Genomic DNA, 23,591 nt, shown 5'->3' with positions numbered 1-23,591 from the left:
CTGAAGGCCTTCAAAGTCTTCCCTTCACCAAAGACAAGAGCCCCGCATGTGCGCAGTTTATTCATTTAAGCAGCAGTGGACCAAAGGGGAAAGCAAGGCTTTATTGTCTCAGGGACTGTACAAAAGCTGTTGAAAACAATCATTACCTTTAAACAGAACCATATGTGTATGTGCCATTAACCACACCCACACAGAGGGGAAAGGGGGAATAAATGAGGCGGGTTCTCAATAGCCAAAAATAGTTATTTATTTATTAATAATTTAAGGTTTTACATTCTTATAATAAATTCCATCTTAAAACTTTTACACCGTGAATTACTCTCCCTTATTGGCAACCGTGTGCAGGTTCACTGTGCGTACACACAGGTACAAATGTTCGCACATACTTCCAGTTTTATACAAAAAAAGAAAGAAATAAAAAGACGCAAAATATTGCATTTGAGGTGAAGCTCCCTGAAGAATTTGTACAGAGGTAATGCACTGTTTTAGCACATCTGAAAGTTTTAAAAAGTGATCAAAAATCATTCGCATTCAAAGACAGATCTCCTCCCAGATGATCTATTTACAAAAGGTAAGGCAAAAAAATTAATTTAATTTTAAAAATATATATATCATGTGGAAACTACATCAAGAGTGTGAGAAAAAAAAAAAAGAAACACCACAAGGGAAAGAAAAATATATGAAAGAAGAGACTGTACTTGCTCACAAACTTCTCACCATTGCCGTTTCTCCCCCATGGAAAGCTTGCTTCAGTTGAACCACAAAATTAAGCATGCTGCAAATATATTCTTTGCAATAATAATCATTTAAAAAAAAAAGAACAAACAGATAAAGCAGAGTTTATGAAGAGAACAAAAACATAGATGTCCCTTGGATTGATCTCTTGAATGCATGTGAATTCAAAAAAAAAAAAAATCGCAAATCGACTCAAGATTAAATATTTACATTGATCAAGTAGAATACTACTGAGCTCCTGGCAAACAAGTACTCCAAATACACTAAGCTGAAATCTCTTTCTTTGGCTCCTCTAAATCAAAACCAACCAACCAACAAACAAAATAACCAGTCTTCACTGAAGACAGAGGTGTACGCTGCAGATCCAAAAGCGCAGAGGGGAGCGGGGCAGCTCCGGTCCCCAGGGAGCATGTGCTCTGCCCCATCCAGCCTCACCCTGCCCCGCCGGGAGGCAGTGAGCGCCCACGAGCCTGCCGCGGGCATCCCGGAGAGCTCAGTGCTGTCCCTCCCGTCGCAGCCGCCCGCTCCATACCGCGTAACCTTTCCTGGCCTGCGCTGGCAGCCGCTGTCTGGTACCGCAGGCCAGAAAAAGAGAAAGCTGCGTCTTCTTGACCACTGCCGAAGAGAAAACAGTGAGGAATGATCCCATGAGACGGACAGGAGAAGGGAGGCCGCGGGCGCTCACGTGGACTGCAGGGAGTCCACCTGGAAGACGTTCTGGTTGGAAGGGGTGGTGAAGTAGAGCTGCTGGTTGGGCACACGATTGTCACAGGGGCTGCTCAGCCCCAGGGTCCGCTCAAAGTCCAGCAGCTGACCCATGAAGTTGAAGTTGGGAGAAATGTTGGACTTCTTCATCTTGACGATGTCATAGGCATCATTCATGGACAAATTGAGCTTCTGCATGAGGTAGGCCACCGTCACCGTGACCGAGCGACTGATCCCTGCTAAGCAATGCACCAGGACGCCGCAGTTCTTCCCCCGTGCTTCATCTGCGCGGAGACAAAGAGGCAGAGAAGGACACATAAGACAGAGGGTTGGTAACTGATCTCACAGCACAAACAAGATTAGTATCGGGCAGGAAGAAAGGGCAATTCTGCTCTCAGTGACCGGCAAGGCAAGAGTTAACTTCACCGGCTTAAAACCAGGACGGGAGGCGAATCCACCCCCCTAAGCATATGTACAGGAGTCCAAGAGCTGAGAAAACTAAGAAGGAGACAAAGGGAGCAGGATACGCCGCATGACACTGTTTTAGAAGTCAGTTTTAAAAGACACTCTTTCCCTTGGAGATTTGCTTTAAATTCTTAGTCCCCTTGCCCCAGCATGGAAATCCTGCAATATGTCACTGAATGCCTTTTATACAGACCAGCAGACTGCAAAGGTCTATTAAATTATTCTCCAACTGTTGTGCAGCTAACAATGGAGGTATTCAGGCATTTTAAAAGAATGAGGGAAGTCACAGGGGACAGCCCATTAGGAGGAACAGGATGTCAACATTGGTTGAAAATGGGTTCCTTTGTAATAGGAAATGCATTACAATGCCTGGAGATTAGTTTCTTTGTGGCTTCCAGCCCACATTTCTTCCTGCTGGGCTCAGATTACCTACATTCTGCACTATTACCGGTATCATTCAACCGGATTACAGCACAGCTTCCCAACAGATAATGCGATGCCCACCCCACCGCACCCCAAGCGGGGCGGTTTTAGTCTGTGTGTGTACCCCCTCCAAGTGCAAACGTGAACGAGGACTGCTCGAGCCCTGGGGGATGTGTTTCCAAAGCTGCCGGATAACGGCGAAGGGCTGCCTAGCCGAGGCACCGAGCCCGAGAGGTATATCATTATTACCACGAGATTTAATTAAAGCCCTGACTATACATTTGCCAGGGATACCAGTTATGAGTAACTTGCATTTAAAAGCTACAGTTAGCTTCCCAAAACGTTTATTTTCATTACACCGCACTCCAGTAGCCTCAAGAGGAGAAAGAAAAAAAAAAAAAAGAAGGGGGGGGCATAAAGCCACCAACCTCAGGCTCATTTGCCTTCTTCCTCTGCCCTACGAAGAAATTTCAAGATATGCCCCATCCTGAGCATTGCTCAGCCCCCAGCTTCCACACAAATGCCTCAGGGAGGATTTCCACAGCCAGCCAAACCAGGTAGGCATTTGCTACCTGCAAATGTCGCTCACACCTCTCAATAAACCTGCAAACAGCACCCACCTCTCAACTTAATTATTATTTATTTAAAGCTGGCTTAATTTAAAAAAATCAGAAAGTGAGGCATACCCCAGAGACTGTGAGAAATGCTACTACCTCTCCTCACCCCAAATCTCTTTTGAATTCTACAAAAGAAATTGACTTCTGCTGCTTGCTATGCAACTGTTAGCAAACAACCGTGTCTCACCTATGAAGGAGATGGCCTCAGGGAAGAACTGAGACAGATTTTGGCTCCAGTGGTCAGAGATCGGGATCTGCTTGTACTTGAATTCGCCAGCGTTTTCAAAGAGATTAGGCAGGTTGGGGGTAACATTCAAGATGTATTTTATGCCAAACTCTTCTAAAACGTCCAGATTCGTGGAGTCCTTGGCACAGCCTAAGTAGAGGTAGGGTAAAATCTCCACCGGGAAGGAAGGCTGGTTGTTGGAGAGAGGGCTGCCATCGGAGTCGGTGGCACTATTGGGGTCTCTGTCAATGTCAGATTCAATGTCTGATGAGGAATCGGAGCTGATTCGGAGCCCTCCTAAGCCCAGGACTGGCAGAGGAGGAGAGCTGCTGCTACACGAGCTGTCTAGGTTAGTTTCGCAGTGCAGGGCAAACTCGGCCTGGAACTTGCTGAAACCACCTAAGGAGAAAAGCAAAGCGAAAAAAAAAAAATGCAACCTGATATGAGACTGCAAGCCCGGTACAGCTCTGCCTGCAAGGGGACATCTGTTTCCCACCTCCTCGAGCCCCGGGTAAAAAAGAGGAAAACGCCACACGGCCACGCAGACTGACTAACCTAAAAGAAGGCTTTAGCAAAATCGCCCGCTGCGGCGGGGGGGGGGGGCTCCGGGCGGCCGCGATTAAAGCCCAGAGCCGCTTCGCCCCGCGGGGACCTCTCGTGGACAGCCGGGCGGCACCTCCTGCCGTCCTGCCCGGCTCCTGCCGGGGTCCCCGCTCGCCCCGTCCTCCCCTGGCTGCTGCAGCGACCCCATCCTCCCAGTGTCCTTAAGCAAAGCGCGGAGAGGGGCGCCGGGGGGTACGCACGGGGACAGCCCCGCCAGCCTGCGGGGCCCGGGGGTCGCTGCGGGCGCTGCCCCCCAACCCTGCCCCGGGCAGAGCCGCAGCCCCGGCTTCGGGGTCTCGCCTCCCCGGCCCCCCTCGCTCACCTTCCAGATAAAAGGCCTTGCAGCCTTCATCTTTGAGGCGCTTGAGGAGCAGCCCCAGCACGGACTCGCCGCCCGTGTTCTCGTTCCAGTCGCGGCTGTGCTCGTCGTACAGCACCACCGTGTCGGTGCCGCACCGGCGGGCGAAACGCTCCCGGTCCTCCTCGCTGCTGGCGACGAGGGAGCGCAGGGGCAGGTTGCCCTTCTGCAGCCGCCGCAGCATGATGCCGGGGATGGCCACGTTGATGGCTGACTCGATGTGGGACGACTCGTACAACTCCTGCGGCCGGCAGTCCATCAGCAGCAGCCGCTCGTTGCCCATCTCCAGCTGCTCGTTCAGCCACGCCACGGATTTACTAATCGCCATTTCCGACGCGAAAGGGACGGGTCTGAGCGTATCTAGCATGAGGAAGGACGGGGGGCGCGGAGCGGGCTCTGGAAGCGCCCCTCTCTCTCACAGGGGCATGCGGCTGGCTGGCAGCGGGCGGCGGCAGCCCTCCGCCTCACCACAACTTATCTCCCCCCGCCCCAGGGAAATGAATCACGCAGCCCCCCCGCGCCGCCTCCCCCGCGCCGGGCGCCGGCGAAGCCCCGGGGAGGGCGCAGCAGCCCCGGCGGGTGCGAGCGTGTGCGACTGGGTGCGCGCTGCCAGCCTGCCCGCTCTCCTCTCCTCTCCTCTTCCTTTTTTTTTTTTTTTTTTCCTCAATGAATCCCTGAATGAACCTGCCTAATCGCCGCTGCAGCCCGAGAGCCCTCGGGCTTTTCCTCCTCCCCTCGTGAATGAAATCCAATTAACGTGCCGCCGAGCCGGGCTGCCTCGCTCGGCGCGGGGGCCGCTCTCCCTTCCCTCTAGTCCCTCCGTCCCTCGGTCCCGCAGCCCCGTGCCCGTGCCGTGCCGTGCCCAGCCCCGTGCCGTGCCAGCGGGCGCCTCCCGCAGCGCTCCCCGCGCAGCGCGCCTCAATGGGCCCGGCGGCGGCGCGCTCAATGGGGACGTCGGGCGGCGCAGCCAATGGGGGCGCGCGGAAGGGGCCTGTTGCCGCGGCGACGGGCCGGCTGGAACAGGTCGCGGTGATGAATCGGTAATGAGTTTGTCATTCACAAAAACGGAAAGGAATTTCCGCTCCGGATAAGCCGAGTGCAAACAAGCGGCGGCCGCGGCGCGGCGGGCGGAGGCCGCGGGGGCAGGTGAGGGGGCGAGGCCCTGCCCCTGCTCCCAGCAAGGCGGCCCCCGGGGGGGCACCCTCCTGCCCCCCCTCCGCGCCTTCCCTCCGAGCCCTCCGCCTGCGGGGAGCCGGCTGCGTGTCCCCCCATCGCCCCCCACCGCCCCCCCAGCCCAGCTCCCCTCCAGGATTCGGGGGGTGCAGCCCTGTCCTCAGCTGATCCCCACGGGATCCCCGCCCCCGTTAACCCCGCAGCCCCCCCCCGCCCCCCCCCCCCCCCCACACACGTCCCCGGGTGGAGCCCCCCCGCCGCCGCCGCCCGTCGCCCCCCCGCTGTCCCCGCGGTGGGCGGAAGGAGGCTGCGGCCCCGCGGCGGGGGGGCTGCGGGAACGGGGCCCGGCGGAGCGGCGCCGGGGGAGCCGGGACCGGGGGGGGGCGGGAGGAGCGGCGCCGGGGGCGGCGGAGCGGGGAGCGGGGGCGGCCGGAGGCCGGGCGGGGCGGCTGCGAGGTGCGGCTTTAGCGCACGGCCGAGCGAAAAGCCAGGAGCGAAAATAAACCGGGAGAAGTCTCAAGGCTAATCCCGCTGCCGGCGGCGTCTGCCCCGGAGGAAAATCGTTCCGGTGAGGCCGGTCCCGCCGCTGCTGCGCTGCCGGGCGGTTATTTTTAACCCCGGCTGGAGGAGGCTCCTCAGGTAGCGAGCGGCTGCCGGGCAGCCCCTAGCCCCCCCCCCCCCCCCCCCCCCGCAGAAGCCCCCCGTGATGCTGAGGGAGCTGGCACGGCACCCGCCGCAGGGTCAGGACGGGCTGACACCCAGGTGGCACCAGCGACAGCCGCCCCAGCAGCGATCTGGACAGGATCCTCGCTTGCTGCTTGTTTCGAAGGCTTGGGAGCGGGGCTTCAGTGTTACATAAATTCTGCGCTGCCCCTACTCGGGGGGATTCGGCCAGGGTGAGACACAGGACACGCACACCCCACCCGCTTTGTCCCACAAATTTTCAGGGCCACCGTGCCCACCACGGCCCTGCCCGCTCTCCTTAAAGGGTTTCCAGGCCGGTGCTGCCAGGTGCTTCCCCTGCTCGGCTCTGTATTTCAAGGCACACTGTCTAAACGTTCAGAACCGTGTTAGATCAAAGCAGGAGCCTTCGTGTATTTTATTATGATTTTTTTCCCCCTCTCTGCTATATTTAAGCCTTTTGTTCTCACCCGGGCCGGGGCTCAGGCAGGAGAGCAAACTCTGGAGCTGGCACCGTCGGTTTCTTTTTATCAGTATGGCAAATAAGCACAGTCCCGTGCTAAATAAATAATCAGATCATGATTTTAAGTCTTACTTTTTCCCTTGAAATTGATACCATGGTTATTCTTTATCTTTCCTCGCAAATGTAACAGATCAACTTAAAATTTTAGAAACTAATAAAACTCAAACCTCAGCCTCACTATCCGTGGCTTTCAGGTTTAAGAAATTGAAGGCCTGGAAACGGAAATTCTGTAAAGCATGAGCAACTGGAATGGAAATTCCCAAACCCGCTTAATAGGGCCTAAAAGAGAGGTGTTTCTCTCTTAAGGTGCAGTATATTGCAGTGCTTGTCTTACAGCCATGTTAAACGTTTCTCCTTACTCATTTATGCCATTAATGTGTATTTTCTCTGATAATCTGTGTCCCAACAGGAGCCACAGCCAGAAGAATCCTCAAATGACAAAAAGTTAGGTCAACTTAGAAAGCAGAAAAACAGAAGGAGTCACATCAAACAATGGTGAGTGTGACCTGAGAGTTAGAGACAGGGACAAATTCAGCAGAACATTGTGACAAGTCCCAGCAAGCTTGACACAATGATAAATACAATTCGCTCCTTATAATCCACATTGTTATTAATTTACATCTTTTTTCAGGATTACATTGTACATTGATGATTTTTTTTTTAATGCAGATGCCCAGAAAAACTTCAGCACATTTTCAAAGAGCCTGAATTTGAAGAAGACAACAAACCCCAAATTATTTCCATCAAATACTTCCATATTCATATAAGGTAAACTTGCCTCTCTGATGACTAAAATATTTTAGGAAGAAAATACGTTCTGATTATCATCTTCAGGGCATTTTCAGTGACGTTTTATGGCAGTGGTTTAAAATAAAAATCTTAGTCATTCAACATTTTAACTGAAAGCAACATATTATGCAAGCAGTTTATCAAACCCATTGAGATACCTGCCTCATAGTAATCCAACAATAAATAATGACAGCATTTAAAGAGATTTTCATCATTAGTACTGTCAGATCTGATTGAAATGTTATGAATGTTAAGGTTAAGTATATGAAGGCAATAAAAATTTAGATGAAGCATGCTCGGGAGAGTTATATTTCCCAGGAGGATCTGGGGGCAGAGACTTGCTGTGAGGACGGCTATTGCCAGCTCACTGCATGGCAACAGTTTGGGGGTGGCGTTTGCTGAGCTGAGAGACAGGCAGGAGATCCTGATCTGCAGCCGAGTGAAACAAGTGAAACAGAAAGGACACCCTCTGTGCCAGGACCTCCCTCTGCACCCCCGGCTGAAGATGACTGGAGGAGAGTGAAAGCTCCATTGTACTTTGCTGTCTTTGTGTTCGCATGCATGTGTGCCCTCACTGTCCCTCTCTCTGGCTGGACAACGTTGTCCCTTCAGTCCCTGAGGGCATGCAGGAGTGGACCACGCTGCCATTTGGTGCGCTGTCAAAGATCAGATCTACAAGCCAAGCATCACCAAGTCGCTTATCCTTCAACTTCCACAAGTTTTTATGGTACCCAGGCAGCGAGAAGAGCCTATTCCCGTTCACCACGACCCCCTCATTCATACAGGCACAGGAAGAGAGAGCTTTTGAACCTTGCAGTTTTTGTCTCTGGGTGGTTTTTGTTTGCTTGATTTGTTTTGTTCTATTTTGTTTCATTTTGTTTTGTTTTGTTTTTTCTTTTTATATCTCCCTGGCTGTGAATGAAACCTCTTCAGCCCAGCTCAAAGCATATTTATTGCAAAAAGCCCGTTTTGCTGACTTTTGGACCAGAGACCTGCTCATTCTTAGCATGTGTAGAGGCCCAAATCTCCATAGCCTGAGCTTTTCTTGGCCAGAGATGGAGACAAGAGTGGAGCGTGGAGATTAGAGTTCAGCGTTGCTTAGCCCAATTCCTTCATGTTTTTCCTTGTAACAGAAAACCTTGCCCTGAATTAGGCAGACAGGATTTCTACGCAGTGTAATGGGAGAGAGAAGTACCAAAGAAGGCAGGTATCTATGACATTTTGAAACTGGGCCGGCTGGGCCACTGTGAGACACTTCACAGCCTGGGATGCTGAGGCAGCGGTGCAGGGGCATCCTCAGGAGGCTAAGTACAGGTGAAGTTTCTTCTTGAATTAGACACCAAGAATGGGAAAGTTTTTTTCTTTTGTTAAGTGCTTTCTTTCTCTAAAGATACAGGTTCACACCTCTCTTCCATATGTTTTGGAGCAGAATTTGACAAGAGCCTGTCTTTCTATGGGAAAATGCAGGAAAAGGAAATAGTAAAGACTTTTCTGGTTTTTTTTGTTTTTTTTTTTTTTTTTTGTTCAGACCTTTCCCATGTTGCATAAATAAATATTTATGATAGCAGAGGGTCCAGCCTTGGTTTTCCACATCCCACTGATGACCTGAATCAAAATGGCAGAGCGACCCTTGGTCTTGGCACTGCTTTATGTCAGGCATGTGAAGTATGCTCTGAGATTGCCTGCTGCAGGAGGCCAGAGAGCACGAAACACGCTGGCGTCAGGATTTTGGTTGAGATGTAACTCAACTTGATGCTGGGTATGCAGGTGCTTGGGAAGTGTAATGGAAATATTTCACTGCTGAGAGGTCACAGTTAGCCATGAATTTTGAGGCTCTTGTCTGTCAGCCTTGGCTGAACCAGCCCGTGATGGCAGCCATTCTGCTTCAGATGTCAAAAGTTAGCTGTTCCCCTTTTAACAAGTTCTCTCTCTTAAAAATCACTTTCAGAGGGTCTTCAAAGAGGACAAATTGTGCTATAGAGCTGCTCGGTTCCCTCCACTGCCTATAAATGGAACCTAGCATAACCAGCCCTTACTTAAGTAAGGCACTTAAGTGCCTAACTTTGAAGCCACGAGTCTTGCCTCTAGGTTTGCCTGCAAATCCCTCTCTCAGTTTCTTTTAATTTCAGTGGAAGTGAGAATTAGCAGCCTGTCTGTGTTGGCTTCTGTGAATGACCTATTTGAACACAGAAAAACACAAATCACCATAGACTAAACCCACCATAGGCATAGAGTGCCTTTGGTGCAAAAGCGGTTAGTGCAGGGTGCTGCAAAGGGAGAACAAAAGTGCCCTATAAAGCATTTTTCTTGTTTTATGCAAAGCACAAACAATTTATGGAAATGGTATTTAACTGATTATTCAATGTCCAATTATTCACATCTAAAATAATTCCTGAAGCTGGAGAAATAAAACACTGAATGACTCCATTTAGGAAATCCTTTTGACTCAAGTGCTTTCCTTGAAACAGCAAATAGCTGGATGACCTCAAGCACATATTTAATTGTGCCTTGTAATAAAGTAATGTAATTAGCAATTACTTAGGAATGATGCTTTAAAATACTTAACAGCTACTACAGAAATGCATTTATTCAAGAGATTTTGTTTTCTTTTGACTTCTAAGACAAAGTAAAAGTTTCTATCTGAATGTAGCTCATACCTGAGTTCCTCAAATTTTTCCCCAGGGCGTGTAAAGGTGAGCAGTTTTATTTGACAGCAGATCTCTAATGGCTGTAGGGCTATCCTTTCTTAGAGGATAAAACTAAGCTTGCAGGAGGGCAGTACAAGGCACGCATTTCACCAGGCTCACACAGGGAATTGGCCAGGCACACAAGCCGGCACTCCAATCTTTTTTTTTTTTTTTCCCTTTGTGCTTCCCACCAGGTACTGCCTTTAGTGGCAGGTTTGGTGGCAATCACCTGTGTACCACTTCATAATGGTTTACATTCTGCTGGCAACAGAAGCATGGCACAGGTGGGCAGCTCTGCCTTGAAAACAATAGACATGAAGAGAACAGAAGGCTATGTGTCCATACTTTTATAATTACATGTTAATTTGAAAGCTTTCAAGTAAAAAAAAAAAAATTAACTGTATAAAGGAGGCAAAAAAGAGAAGCAGACTAAGATCTAAAAGGGATACTAGGGCAGTGATTGAGGGAAAATACTGATATGCCCTTAAATTTGGTAGCTGTAATAAATTAATAAATTAGCTTACAAGTTGGAATCCAGATTTGTATGATTCTGTTACCTGTGCAGAGGAAAACAGCAATTCTTATTCAAAAATCCTGGTATGCACTGCAGGAATATCCTGTGGTTTGTACAGGGCCAACAACGTACTTATATTATTCTTCTGCCAATACCAAAGATTTCAATAGTGTCTGAAGTCTTCCCCTGTTCTGTGTGTTGGTGTGTTTTTCTCTGACGTTGCCTTCTATTCAGGGGCAGCCTATGTCATGCTATACCGGGCACACACATCACAACAGATGAGGCTGCTGAGAAAATGCTATAATCTCTTTAGTGCAGCCCATTTTGGTGTGCTTGGAAGGCTTTATTAGGCACTAGCACGTGGGCTTACCTGGGGAAGCATTAGTGCTATCGCTACAGCGTGTCGCTGCACTAGCACAGTCCCATTTTCATCCAGTTCACTCATCCCACAAGGAAGCAAACCTGACAGCACCAAGCAAGTGTAGAAAGCAACTCTCTGTTCCCATTTCTAAAGATTTATTTTCCTCCCCACTTGCAAGGTCCCCAATCCCACCTCTCTCTCCAGTCACTTGCTCTGACCGTGGGAATAAAGCCTGCCCCTGGGATGACTGAAGGCTTGTTCTAGAGTGTGAAAAGAGTAAACAGGCACTTTGCACAGTGCAGGTTAAATCAACTGTGCAGAGAGCAGAGCAGGGACAGCAAATTACATAAGAAAAAGATCTTCATCCTGGGACAGGCATATTCAGGAAAAGAAACACAGCACGGCTATCTCATGTTCTGGTTCCAAAGAGAGGCAATTAGGAGCCTAACCCAGGCATGAACAATTCAATTTCCGTTGCCTGTTTTTTATATGGCCACTGGAATGTGGCCTGGGGACCTGGTGGAGCCAAGCGCACAGTTTCGCTCCAGGATGTCACAGGGGTAGGCAAGTGGATAGATGTATGTCCTGGCACCTGCAGCCCCCATTTAGCACGTCTGCTTTACTTTTCACAGATGTAACCCCCATGGGGACCTCTCCCAGGCCAGGCAGGACCTGCACCAAATGGGGTGAAAGCACTGACCGAAGCAAGAAGCGAGACCTTACTGCTGGGACGGGGGGTTCCCTAGATGACCTGCTGCTGCCAAACGCAGTTTGGTAAAATTTATTGAGGGGAAGCACCAAATTGGTGATCCGACCGAGATGCTAAAACGTCCTACTTGATTAAAAAAAGAGCTCAAATCACATGCTGAATTTGCAGCACCAGTGGCTTTGCTGGCATGAAGGGGACAGCATGTGACTGGTCTATGTGTGTTTGTGTCCTGTGATGCAAGAGTCTGGCTTTCTGGTGTAGTTTGATATATTTCCCCCCACTCCCAAGTTAAGTAGTGGGAAATAAAAACTGCCAAACACTGGTCTCAAGAGGTCACTGCACCTCCTAATTCCCACAGATCCACCTACTAATTTCATTTTATCTGGAAGTTTGAGAGACCTTGGTTGGTGGAAGAGGGAAAACAGTTGAAAGAATTTGTAGATAGAACAAATGGGGAAAGGATAATCCCCTAAACATGGAGCAGCACTTAAAATGTCTGGGGCAGTACTGGGTTGTGCATGCTACTATGAAAGTATATGTTTATAGTCCTTCTAAAAGGCATACATCTCAAAGTATGGACAGAAATGGGTATGGTAGTTATTTCTGCATCCCTGATCCAGCATTTAAGAGCTTTGCAGTATACAACATACCTTGAAGATTGGGAGTGTACAAGTGTAATTTCTGCAAATGTTGACAAGAGAATTCCTGCTGGTTTTCACCTTGGCTTTACTGTGCTTAGATATCAATGAGGATGTTGTGGTAGAACTGGCCCATCTAAATACCAGGTCGTCGCTTAGTGTGTCAGAGCAGTATGGCGTGATGATCACAGTGCTGCTTGTGGTCACAGCTCATCTTACTCATTTGGTGCACGGTGCCACCAGCATACCACAAAGGTAAATTGTATTAAATTACTACTTTCTCTGAACAGGTTTATAGTGTAGCTGTGAAATATAAACTATTTTCACAAAGCTTCCCATTCGGGCTAAACTGTGCAGCTAAATCTCTCTCCGAGTGTTGAGAAGAGGTTGGTGTACAGATGTCTACACCCCTGTGCTTTCCAGTGATGCACTGGAGCCTCCCTGCTCTCTCTTAGTGGTTTTCTTCAGTATCTCTTATAAATGGTTTTTGTTTTGGTTTGGTTTGTTTTTCTTTCAGTCCCATTTTGCATCAGTCTGCTTCATTTCATATGGCAGTCCCATCAGATCAGAGAAGTCAAACATTTCTGGATCACATCAGAATTTGAACGAGAGAGATATCAAATAAGACCCAAGCATGCAGAAAAAAAATGACCAGGATGCAGCAGTGGGGTGCTCCCTTTCCAGTCTGCCCCACGACACTGACGTTCTTGGCTGCTTCTTCCCATTATAGATGGGCAGGATCCTCAAGAAATGGATGATCCTTCTTTTTTTTTTTTTTTTTCCCTGAGTGAACTGCAACTTATTGAATCAGGGAAATCACATTAGAATTACGCTATGGATGATGTATCCTAGATGGTTAGGTCCTCAGAAACGTAGAGGAACGCTTAGTGAGTCAGCCCTGCACTTTTTGGTGGAGTAGGTCTATTCCGGTGTGTGGGTGTTCACAGAACAATTACGTAAGTGTCAGGGTAGCGAGGAACTTTTGACATTTCTGGCAGCTTAACTGAGTTCTTTTCAGTCAAAAATACTCTAATTGTTGTTCTCTTGCATTAAACACACATCATTGCCTTAACTGGATTTGGGGGGGGGGGGGGGGTGCATTTTTTGAAGCATCACTTGTCAGGGCAAGATATTGGAGCAGTTTTATTCCTGAGAAAACAGGAGATTTTTCACAGTTACAGTGAGACGAACATTTGTGAGAACCGTTTTAAATCATATAAGAGGGTGCGAAAGTTGCCATGCCATATGCCTGGAATTTACTATGGTAGAGCTAATTGCTGCCACTGAATGTAAGGGCCCGTCAGCTTTTTCATCATCACACCCACCCTCAACACCTTTTTTTCTTCCTTTTTTTGACTTTAAATTTGCCTGACTTTTTTGCCTGTATAGTTTTTGGGCTGCGGAATGATAATGCAACCTCTAAACTAACCCTCTGAACACCTTACATCCTATATTCAAGGTGAATAGGTTAGGTACCCCACTGACGTGGGGTGGATTAAATTCGAAGGCAACTGCTCTTCTACGTGTATTACACGGGGAAACAAGGAAAACTGGTTTGTCTCCCAAGAGCAAGATACCTAAATTAGTCAAACTAAATCAGTGTCCAAATGACATTTTCAGGGAAGATTTCTCTCTAAAGATCAGTTAGGAAAGAAACAAAATATGATAACCATTTTCTTTCTTGTTTGATCCAAGTTGCACCTTTGATACCAAAAAGCTCCCATCAAACTAACCAATGTTTGTTTGTTGTTTTTTTTTTCTGTGGATAAATATTAAATCTTTCAAGTGATCATGACCTTGAAACCCTGTCTATTCTTCTACATGGTGCCACAATGAGGCAGGTCACAACTCTGAACTGTGCTGGGCATCCAGCTGACATGCCTGAGTGATCATCTGGCAAAACAGCATTAGTCCATGGCTGCTGGAGAGTCAACAAAGGGATGTAGGATGTTTTCCACCTAAAAAAAAAAAAGTATATTTTCTGTCGTCAGACACAGAGGAGGGCTCTGTTACCTGTCCTCTGGGGACAGAGGGAGAACTGGACCTGTATGGGGGTGCTTGTCCACATTAGCTATGTTAGGAAGTCCTCACTGAGACTGGAAGTACATGAGATGAGAGCTCCACCAGTGACAGTTCATGATGAGGAATCACTGAGATAACCTGTGTTCTTCGGGCTCCTACCAATTTATTTTTGGCCAAGAATTTTCCCAATTAGTGAGGACAACCTCAGCCTGGGTGTTCCGGCTTACTGATATGTACATTATTCCAGCTCAGACTCTTAGCATAAGGGGGTTCGTTTTATCACTTGCCTCTGAAATTCGCAGATTCAAAGTTTGAATCTGCAGTCACTGCAATCATCTAATTGCTTCTCAAAAAAAAAAAATAGAAAATTCTGGAGATCTGCAGTGTGGATTTATATCACTCGTATCCTGGTGGACTGAAGGGATTCATTGTTCTGGTGTGTGCAGGAGGAATTGCTTAAATCCAATGAGCAAAAACAAAGGGACTCTCAGTGCCTCATACTTCCTCCCCAGGATTTGTGCAAAGTAAATAAAGGAACTAAGCCTTCTGCAGTGAGTGCTCAGTTTGAGAGCACTCTTCACTCCAGCTCAGTGCTTTCAACTGCTACCCATGTCAATTCACGTAGTTACACAGGGAAAATTGGAGGCAAATAAGCAGGAGTTCTTGCATACCAAGAGCTCTCTATGCTCACTGATAAAATTTGTCTCTCCTAGGTTCAGACACAGACTAATTATTTAAAAATAATTGCCCCCCCTCCTTTGAGACCCAATGACAGCGCATGCGATGCCTCTGCTATGTCAGGTAGGCATGAAGTGTTACATCCTCATAGGGAGAGGTCACCTACCCCAGTGCTCAGCGTGTGAGCAATGACAGCCAGGGCAACCTCCTGAATGTACAACAGAATATATTCTTTAACAGGCTTTGTTAGCTGGTCTTTTTTTTTCTTTTTCTTTTTCTTTTTTTTTTCTGAAAATCTACAAAAATAAATGTATGAATGCCATGTTATTAACTACTAAAGCTAGGAGATATATTGCTATGGGAAAATACTGATTACAATCTACTAATTGTCAGATGCAAATCTGCTGTTCTCCGCTGAGGAAGTATCGCTTTATTCAATCACTTGGCTGATTTTGTCTCATCCGAGTAAGACAATCAGTATTCTCAAGCTAACAACTGGACTGGAAACAAATAGAGCAGTAGATATTCTGGTTTTAGTGTCAAGGCAACTGTAGGTAAATTGACCCAATTCTCTTCACTGATATGTTCCATAACAATTAACAACTGTAACATTAAAATAGTAGCAAGAAGCAATAGCAAAATTCACAACCATTAGAGTAACAGCAGTTTGTGCAGAAAAAAAAAAAAGAAAAAACATTTTAAATTGCAGTGCCTCACTTCCCTGTGAGTGGTGTTATAGCAGTTTTTCAAGATTAGCTGACATAGTAAGGCAACAGCATTGCCTGGAATAGGACCCATGATGTTGATTGTCTATTTTCTCTTGTAAGTATAGCCCTCATTGATTTTGCAACTGAGTCACTGCAAAAATATATTGCATATTACTTTAGAAGGCAAATGAGGCCAAAATTACAGAGAAATTAACCAAGGGCTTTTTATTCTCTAGGCTTGGAATTGATTGGGGGCTCTAATAATCCATTAAGCTGAATTAAGCACGTCACCTTTAGAAAGAAGGGGAAAATGAACTTCTGACCGCAGAGACAGCAGAGATGAGACGGGGAAGACATGCCAGAAGGACCAGGTCCAGCTGTGGCAAGGCGAGGTCCAAGCAGGGGTTACAGATAAGGCCAAGGTGACCCCAACACCTCCCCTACACCAGCAGCTGCCCTGTAGATCTGTGCAGCTCCCACGTGGTGCCCCTTGTCTGCCTTCCCCCACCCTACCTTCATACTTAAGCCTCCAAAAACTATGCAAGGTGCCTCCATTCACTATGGCTTACAGTTTGCATAGGAGCAATTCCTGAGCACCAGAGGTATGTCCTACAGGCAAGGTCACCTGGCACACTGTGACAAAAAGGTTACAAGTACCGAGCATTTGCTGAGGCTGTTTTTGCCTAAGGCCACCCTTCAGAGCAGAAGCTCACTTGGGGGCAGCCAGGGGACTTTCTGCTTGCACAGGGGGTGCTGAAGTTGGCTGAGGTCAGGGAGAAAAGAGCAAGGGCTGGGCGAAACGGAGCTGCTGGACCTGAGATAGAGCCCCAGAGGGCACGTGGTCTCTATCTGAGAACAGGCTGCCTGCCTGGCCCCTTCTCCGTCTGGGCTCTCATGAGCCTCTCTTTCTGGGAGAAAGGCCTTAGATGAAGTATTCTTAGATAGAGACTGTTTTCTTTAGCTCTTTGTAATCAGCCCAGCAAGGACATTTGTTGAAACTCAAGGTGTCTGTTTTCGTTTCTACTGCTGGGTGAGAGGGCACCTCACACTTGCCTGTGGGTTGATCTAATCCACTTTTGGAGGAAGTGCTAAATGCTTCTTGAGAAGTGGCTAGGAGGGTTTTGTTTTCTGAGTCCCTTACTTCCCTCAGGTTCAAAGAAGGGCTTCTAGGAAGCAATTTGCATTGTTTTTGTTAGAAGACATAGCACTTCTAGGAACCTATAGTCAGTGTATACTTGAAAGAGAGAAGATGAGTGTATCATTTCAGAGGAATCAAAATGAATTCCTGAGATCTGTATGTCAGAGATTTCCTCCGAGGGTTTTCTTAACATAAGATCCATGTTCTTCTAAAATTTCCCATATGTTCTCAGGAATATGTTCTCTTCAGAACATGTGGGCTATATTTTCTATCGAGTGGCCCTTAGACCAGGGTGAATTTACTTTTCAAGAATTGAGGGTTTTAACAGAAGTAACCCAAAGATCGTGTCAAAGGATGTTTTTGCCCGTCTGTTGGTGACATTTGTGAATGATGGAAAACCATCCATATGGCTAAACAGACTATGTCCACTCCCCCACAAGTAGTGACTTAGAGGATGAAAGAAATATTCATCCTGATCATCTGTTTTGTAACAGGATATTTAAGCTTTCAAGAATGTCGTTATTATTGGGGAGGAGAGGAATGGGCAGCAAGACAGGATCTGTAACAGATTACTGAAGCAAGTAAGCCATAGGGCAGGAAACCTGCCTGAGCCCCACCAGCCCTGCTATTGCCCAGGAAGAGGGGTTGTAGGCCTGCCGTAATATGAAGAGGAGGAAAAAGGGGAAAAGGAGGCAGTCTTACCATGGGCAGTTAGGAGGTCAAGGAGAATAAGTGGATTTTGAAAAATGGTAGGGTCTTAAGAAGGAGGGGGGGGGGGGGAGCGGGGGTTGCATCTCTTATGCATGTGAAGAGAGGACAGAGACCAGGGATAGGGCCGTAAATCTGGTTCTGCAGACACATCTGGGAAAGCTCACCCTGTTGCAGGGAGGCTGGCAGTAGAGGAGGCTGAATCTCAGCTCTGTGTCTCTGGTCCAGTTAAGCAAATGGCACTGTTCTGACTTACACTGGCCCAGGGCTTGTGGCTATCTGAAAATGACCTCATTTGAACTCTGGTTCTGAACTAAGGAGCATGAAAATTGCAAAGCTCTTTGCTTCTAGTCAGGACTTCCAGGGCTGGTATTAATAGCTTTGGTGAACTGTAGTCCATTGATTTAAAGCACCTGTGCTTCTGCAAGTCAGGACTTTATCAATTTTTTATCACTTACACAGGAAGAGTGCTGGGCTTAATGCTATTTATCCAGCTGGACATATTGACTTTGACTTAGGAGATCAAAGCATTTGGGTTAGGGATTGTGTAACATCTTCATATAAGAACTGTCAGGGGTAAATTTACCAAAGCCTGAAGCTTTGATTGATGATCATTTTGCATGAGTGTTCAGCGTAAGGAAGCACACAATAGACCCTTTCTCTTAATGGACCTGCAGGCCATGGCACTCTTAAACATACATATTTTGAAACACGTTTCATCACCTGCTGGAACTTAACACTACATAAAATTCTAGAAGGTACTCTGGAACAAGAGCTTTCCCTGTGTGAGTAAATGGCTCCAAGGAGGTGGCCCAAGACCCTTTAAGATGTGATTTGCTGTGGTACCAACTGGGCTGGTAAGTGCTAGCTCTGGAGCTCACAGATTCAGTTCTCTGCTCCAATGCAGCACTGCAGGCAGCAAAACAGCCTGGAGACAGAGCAAGCCCATCCCCCCAGGAAAGGTAAAAGAGATTTGTCTTCTAGTCCCAGTTGGCAAGACATGCCACCTTCTGTGGAAGGACTTCCCTCATCTATTAATGTGTGAAAGGTACTAAATATGCTTGTTAAACACTTTGGCATCATATATCACCAATTACTGGGTTTTATTCCTATCCTCTAACTTTTAAAATGCTGGACGCTGGTCCCCAGCTTGGAAGGGGACACAGCCTTAGGGGCACCAACTGCCCTCCTGTGATGGAGAGTATCTTCTACTGTCAGCTATAAAAGGAGCCATGGAGATAACAATCTCTTATCTCTGTCTCAAAATAATCCATGCAGAATACCTGTCCCAGCCTCAGTGGAATGAAAACAACAGCACTCCCCTCATCACAGGAGGTGTTAGCAACATGGATGTGTACTCTTTGGATAGCTGTCCTCGCTACATCCCCCAGTAGTAGGGGTCATGTACAGAATTAAATCAGATGGAATATGGTAGACGGTTGTCTGAGCTTTTCTCTCAACATTAAATGAAAATTCAACAAGGTATGGATTAGACCAGCCCTATTATTAATCCATGGGTTTTAAAGCTGTGCAGAACTTTGACAACTATTGTCGCTCCCCTTTTGACTAGGTGCTCAGAGCATGGACCCAGCCCAGAAGACGGGCTGGCCCTGCTGGGCTGGTCCCCTCCTGCAGCTCGTCCGAGGTGGGGGCATCTGCAGCCAGACTGCAGCAAGGGCACTGTGAGCGGTGGGAAAGGGGCTTGTTGCTGCCGCCACTTTGTCTGCTACTCATAGCCTTCATCCTGAGTGTGCCATAGCTTGTGCACAGCAGCTTTTCCTTTCTTTTTTACTTTTTTTTTTTCTTTTGCTATAAACAAACAAACACAACCTAAATATTTGGAGCGCGGATTGCATGGCTCAAGGACTCAGGATGATTAAAAGCAGGAGCCATACAGAGACATCCAGAAATGATTGTTTTTAACAAGACAGGAACTTGGTCTGAAAACAGGATGACCTGCTACAAAAGACGCCAACAAATCCCCGTAGAGCTTTAGAAAAAACAAGCAGGCGCCTGAGTGTGCTTTAAAAAAAAAAAATCCCGCCTAGTAATAAAAAGGCATGTAAGGGTAAACAGGAAAAGAGCACTCCACACTGCGAGCAGCCTGGAGGAGGAGAGGCTGGGAAGAGCGCTGATCTGAAAACCTGATATGGAAACAGAAGGGAACGAGTTCTTCATATCCCCGGGTACAAACTGCCTGTGCAAACACAGCATCGGGGCAGCTGTGAGAGGCGCTTGCCGGCTGGTTTCAGTGTGCCTTCCTTCCAGTAGCGTGGAGGCTTTGGGACGGCAGTGGGGACTCTGCAGGTGGTGACTTGCTTTAGTGGCTTAAAGAACTGTCATTTCAGACTTGCTGGAAATACAGTTTCTTGCATGAATACAACGCTCTCAGACATATTGTCTTATTTTTGGGTGGTCCTCTGGGGGCCCAGGAGTTGATGACAGGAATCAATGATTCTTGTGGGTCCCTTCCAACTCGGGATATTCTATGATTCCATGATGCAGGCTTAAGAGTCATTTCTACAGCAAAACTTTATTTCCTGAAGATAAAGTTACTGCAGTTCTGCACACCTGTGCTTCATTTATACGGCACTCTCCTAATTTTAGTGTGAATCTCATGGCAAATGTTGTTTTCCGCTAAGCCTCAGCTCCCAAAGTCTTGTAATTTCATGACAATCTCATTCTTTATATATATGAAGTGAGTCTTTCTAGCCCCCATGCCTAAGAAAGAAAATCTTGAAATCATAGTGTGTAGACCAAAACCCCTTTTACTGCTGTTTTTGATGGTGAATTTTAAAATCAAATACTATCTTGAGGAATTAGGATATTGATATTTAGACTTCATCATGTTGACAACTCCTCCTTGTTGGCAGAATCTGCAGACTCAGCTCCTAAGCATGTTTCCCATCTCAGCCTGCTTGCCGTCAGCCAGAGGAGACCCATGACAGTGGCCATTTTGGGACATGTATGTAGCACCAGGACTGGGGACTGCGAGCTCCAGTGCAGCAGGTCTCCCCTTTGTTGCGTTCCAAAGCCAAGTACTCCTCAAGCCTGACGTAACAGCTTGTGGTACCTTGTGCTCACAGTTGGCCAGAAACAGACTCCGGAGGCCATACAACCCACCAACAGGAGAAGATTCATCCTCTCAGGCATGGGGCCCAGCCCCTTCAAGAGGGACAGACAAGTGGCTTGGCTCCGTGTCGCTGCTTGGGCTGCTTGGGGGCTTTTGGCCCAGAGGTCACTCCCTCCCGGACACCTCTGCGCTCGGGCGCAGGGTGCAGCCCTTCTTCTTCTTTCGGGGGGCCTGAGGAAAACACTGAGGCCTCCATGGCCTTGCAGACACTGATGCAAGTTTCAGAGAGGTTTCTGGATCACTTTCCCTGGGCTGGGCCCTAAATTCCCAGTGATGCACGTCAGCTGCCCCAGTTGTCTCCTGTGGGGTGGTTGCATCCCTCGGGAGTATGGCCGCCACTGGTGCCAGGCGGCCGCCCGGAGAGGCGCCGGTCCTTTTGGGAGGGAGGAGCAGGGGAGGACAGCTTGTGTGAGAGCTCCGCAGATAATGGAAAAGACATTAGACTCCACCCTTTTCTGGGTATTGCTTTTAGGCTGACAAGGAGCCGCTTGTCCTTGCCTGTGCGGAGGACCCGCCGTGCGCTCAGGACGTAACCTCCGGTGAAAGGCCACATCCTGCGGTGGGTCTGGGCTCTGCAGCCAGCCCTAGATGCTGCCCCACACCTTCTTGGCCCCCACACCTGATGTAAAGCACCTCCCACCAAGGAGCTTGCTGGTTTTGGTTCATGAGCGGCTTACTTCTGCTGTTTGATTTTGCACCTGCAAACTGCATCGTTTGCAAAGCTCCCAAATGGCCACTATTGGGGCAATCAAGTGATCTCCACGTACGGACCCATCTGCACAGAGGTGCGTGTCCAGGCGGTGACCAGGCTCTGGGCAGGCAGCAGCAAGGTGGCCGGCTGCCCCCCATCACTCTCAGCCTGCTGAGCAGCCTCTTGGGAGGCAGGACATGGCTGCGTGGGTCAAGGAACATCGAAAATACGGACAAGGAACAGACCACAAACTGCACCTTCCTTTTCTGAAATGGCTGGCAGGACTCTGCCCCATGGAGCTCCGGCTCTGTCCCTTGTAGGACAAATGCTTTCGGCTCATGGGACCTCCCGGGGTCTGACAGACACACACCTTGCTCACTGGTGCCGTGTGGGCCCTGTGTGTCCCCAGGGACACCACCTGGCCTGGCCTGGCCTGAGGGGAAGAGCTAAGCTCAAGCTTTCTCCAGCAGCCACATGGGCTGGGCACAGCTTAGTTTGCGCACTGTTTCATAACAAAATGGACTTGTGTTTTCTTCTTTCCTTCAGTATCGATGAAAGGTGATTTGTCACTGTTAACATCTGTGACCGTGCACAGAACATGTGACTGCCCATTTTCTGTGGCCTGCAGCACCCTTCAGCTCTGTACTGCTTAAGATGAAGAATTGCATAGGAGACGCTTTGATCAGGGAAATTTCCCATTTCCAAGAAGTGAAATTAAAACTGAATGAATTTTTTATCTCCTCAAGATGGATAGAAGTGCCAGCTGCTGTGTCCATTGGTTTCATAATTATCACATTCTCACACACATGCTCACAGCACATGACTCAAGCATCTATAGCGGCGCGCTGCGGTTTGCCTCTATCTTCCAAACTAACCATGCACACAGAACACAAAACCTCTTTGCTATTGTGTATGTAAGAATGTCTGTGGAAGGATCTTGAGAACTTTATTCTTACAAGATGTTCTTGTCTTCCTTGGACAAAGAAAGACATAATTTCATTTATATTGGCCTAAGAAAAATGAATTCTAAGTAGACATGTCAAGGCAGTGATGGTTTGATTCAAAAAAGATGGTAAGTAACATAACTGCACCATGTACTTAAATACGTTGCTGGGAAAAAAAAAAAAAAAAAGAGAAAAAAAGAGAGAGAGAGAAAAAGTGAATTCCCTCTCCATAAGAAAGAGATGCTTTAAACTCGTCCTCAAAATGCATGCAAATTGGGTGAGATATCTCAGGTCTCAAATTCATCTCACAAATTGTCAAAGGAGCAGAACAAAAACAGCATGACTGGAGATCTAGCATGGAAAAAATGTTTCATTTATGTTAAAATATGGCAAGCTCAGGGCAGTTAGATTTCTGCAAATTTCTTTTTCTCCCCACATAGCTCTGTAATGAGTAAGAGGTAGTAGCTTCTGTTTATCACTTTTTGGTGTACCTTATAAGCCTTTTGTGTGTGTGTTTGTGGACATTTAACTCTTTCAAATTAATAGTTCACCTCAGACTCTTGTAAAGAAGTCACGGAGGACTGATGCCATGAGTGCAGGACAACTTTTAGCCCGTTTACTCTTTAATGGGCTATGAAGTCATTTGCTGTTTTGGTTCTGCCCGGCAGGATCTCCAGCTTGGTCAAGTACTGCTCCCTCAGTGGCTGCCATCCCTGTGCCCTGCAAATGCCTGGAAACACAGCCTGCCTTTCACGGATGAAAGAAGGCCATTCACTTCGGCTGTTTTGCTGTAAAAAGCTCACTGTCTGGGGCAGTGGAAGCGTGGTCTCTTCATGATGCCACCGTATCTCCAGGGAGATGCTGCCATCTGTGAGGGTTGGCCGGGCGGCGTGGGTGATGCGGGGCACATGGAGACACAGCCAGGTGCTGGCGTCCCCAGCAGGGCATGGCCATGGCCACCACCAGCCCCACACAGAGAAGTGGCTCCTGTTTTCATGGAATACCATCACACTTCCTTACTCATCAGGGTGCTCCTAGGTGGGGGAATAATCCTTGCCACGTCTTCACAAATATGCTCTTTTTCCTCTAATCACCCAGCCACTCACTCGACAGAAAATGCTGAAATATTAGAAGGACAGATTTTATATTCTGCAGAGGGACCTCGAACCAAACAGCACAGGACTGTTTCAATTCCATGCCAATCGCTTTTGGTGGAGAAAACACGTGGCTGAGATTCTGCATCTCTAGGTGTCAGTGGTGCAGAAGCAAACCCTAGCACAGCTTGTGGCATATTTGTGATGAGGAACTCTGAGTTAGGAAGGGTGATGCTCCAAAGAGATTGTTTCAATGAAGCGCTTTTTCT

At 47.8% G+C, this 23,591-nt stretch overlaps 1 protein-coding gene and 1 long non-coding RNA gene across 10 annotated transcripts in view; one reads left to right on the top strand and one right to left on the bottom strand.

The window, feature by feature from the left end:
* Nucleotides 1–225: 225 nt before the first annotated feature.
* DUSP6 (dual specificity phosphatase 6) lies at nt 226–5,145 on the bottom strand. The gene is made up of 3 exons (XM_080583149.1): nt 4,097–5,145; nt 3,133–3,570; nt 226–1,724 (listed from the first exon to the last, which is right to left on the bottom strand). The coding sequence occupies exons 1-3, from the start codon at nt 4,497–4,499 to the stop codon at nt 1,417–1,419; spliced, it is 1,149 nt and encodes a 382-aa protein (XP_080439275.1). The 5' UTR covers nt 4,500–5,145; the 3' UTR covers nt 226–1,416.
* A 139-nt stretch (nt 5,146–5,284) lies between these two features.
* Nucleotides 5,285–23,591, top strand: part of LOC308191505 — a 45,506-nt gene continuing 27,199 nt past the window's right edge. For 5 of the 9 annotated variants that reach the window (XR_013948074.1, XR_013948075.1, XR_013948076.1 and 2 more), the window contains exons 1-3: nt 5,285–6,201; nt 6,919–7,004; nt 7,179–7,277. This is a non-coding gene — a long non-coding RNA (uncharacterized lncRNA). Of the gene's footprint in view, nt 6,202–6,918; nt 7,005–7,178; nt 11,471–11,492; nt 12,301–12,724; nt 14,917–23,591 lie in introns of those variants that run through there. The other 4 variants (XR_013948079.1, XR_013948080.1, XR_013948081.1 and 1 more) reach the window with 4 other exon arrangements.

The sequence above is a fragment of the Anser brachyrhynchus genome (assembly GCF_964034855.1).
Source record: "Anser brachyrhynchus genome assembly, chromosome: 1".
NCBI classification, from domain to species: domain Eukaryota; kingdom Metazoa; phylum Chordata; class Aves; order Anseriformes; family Anatidae; genus Anser; species Anser brachyrhynchus.
The sequence above is the reverse complement of the archived record's forward strand: the minus strand, read 5'-3'. Positions and strand labels throughout refer to the sequence as shown.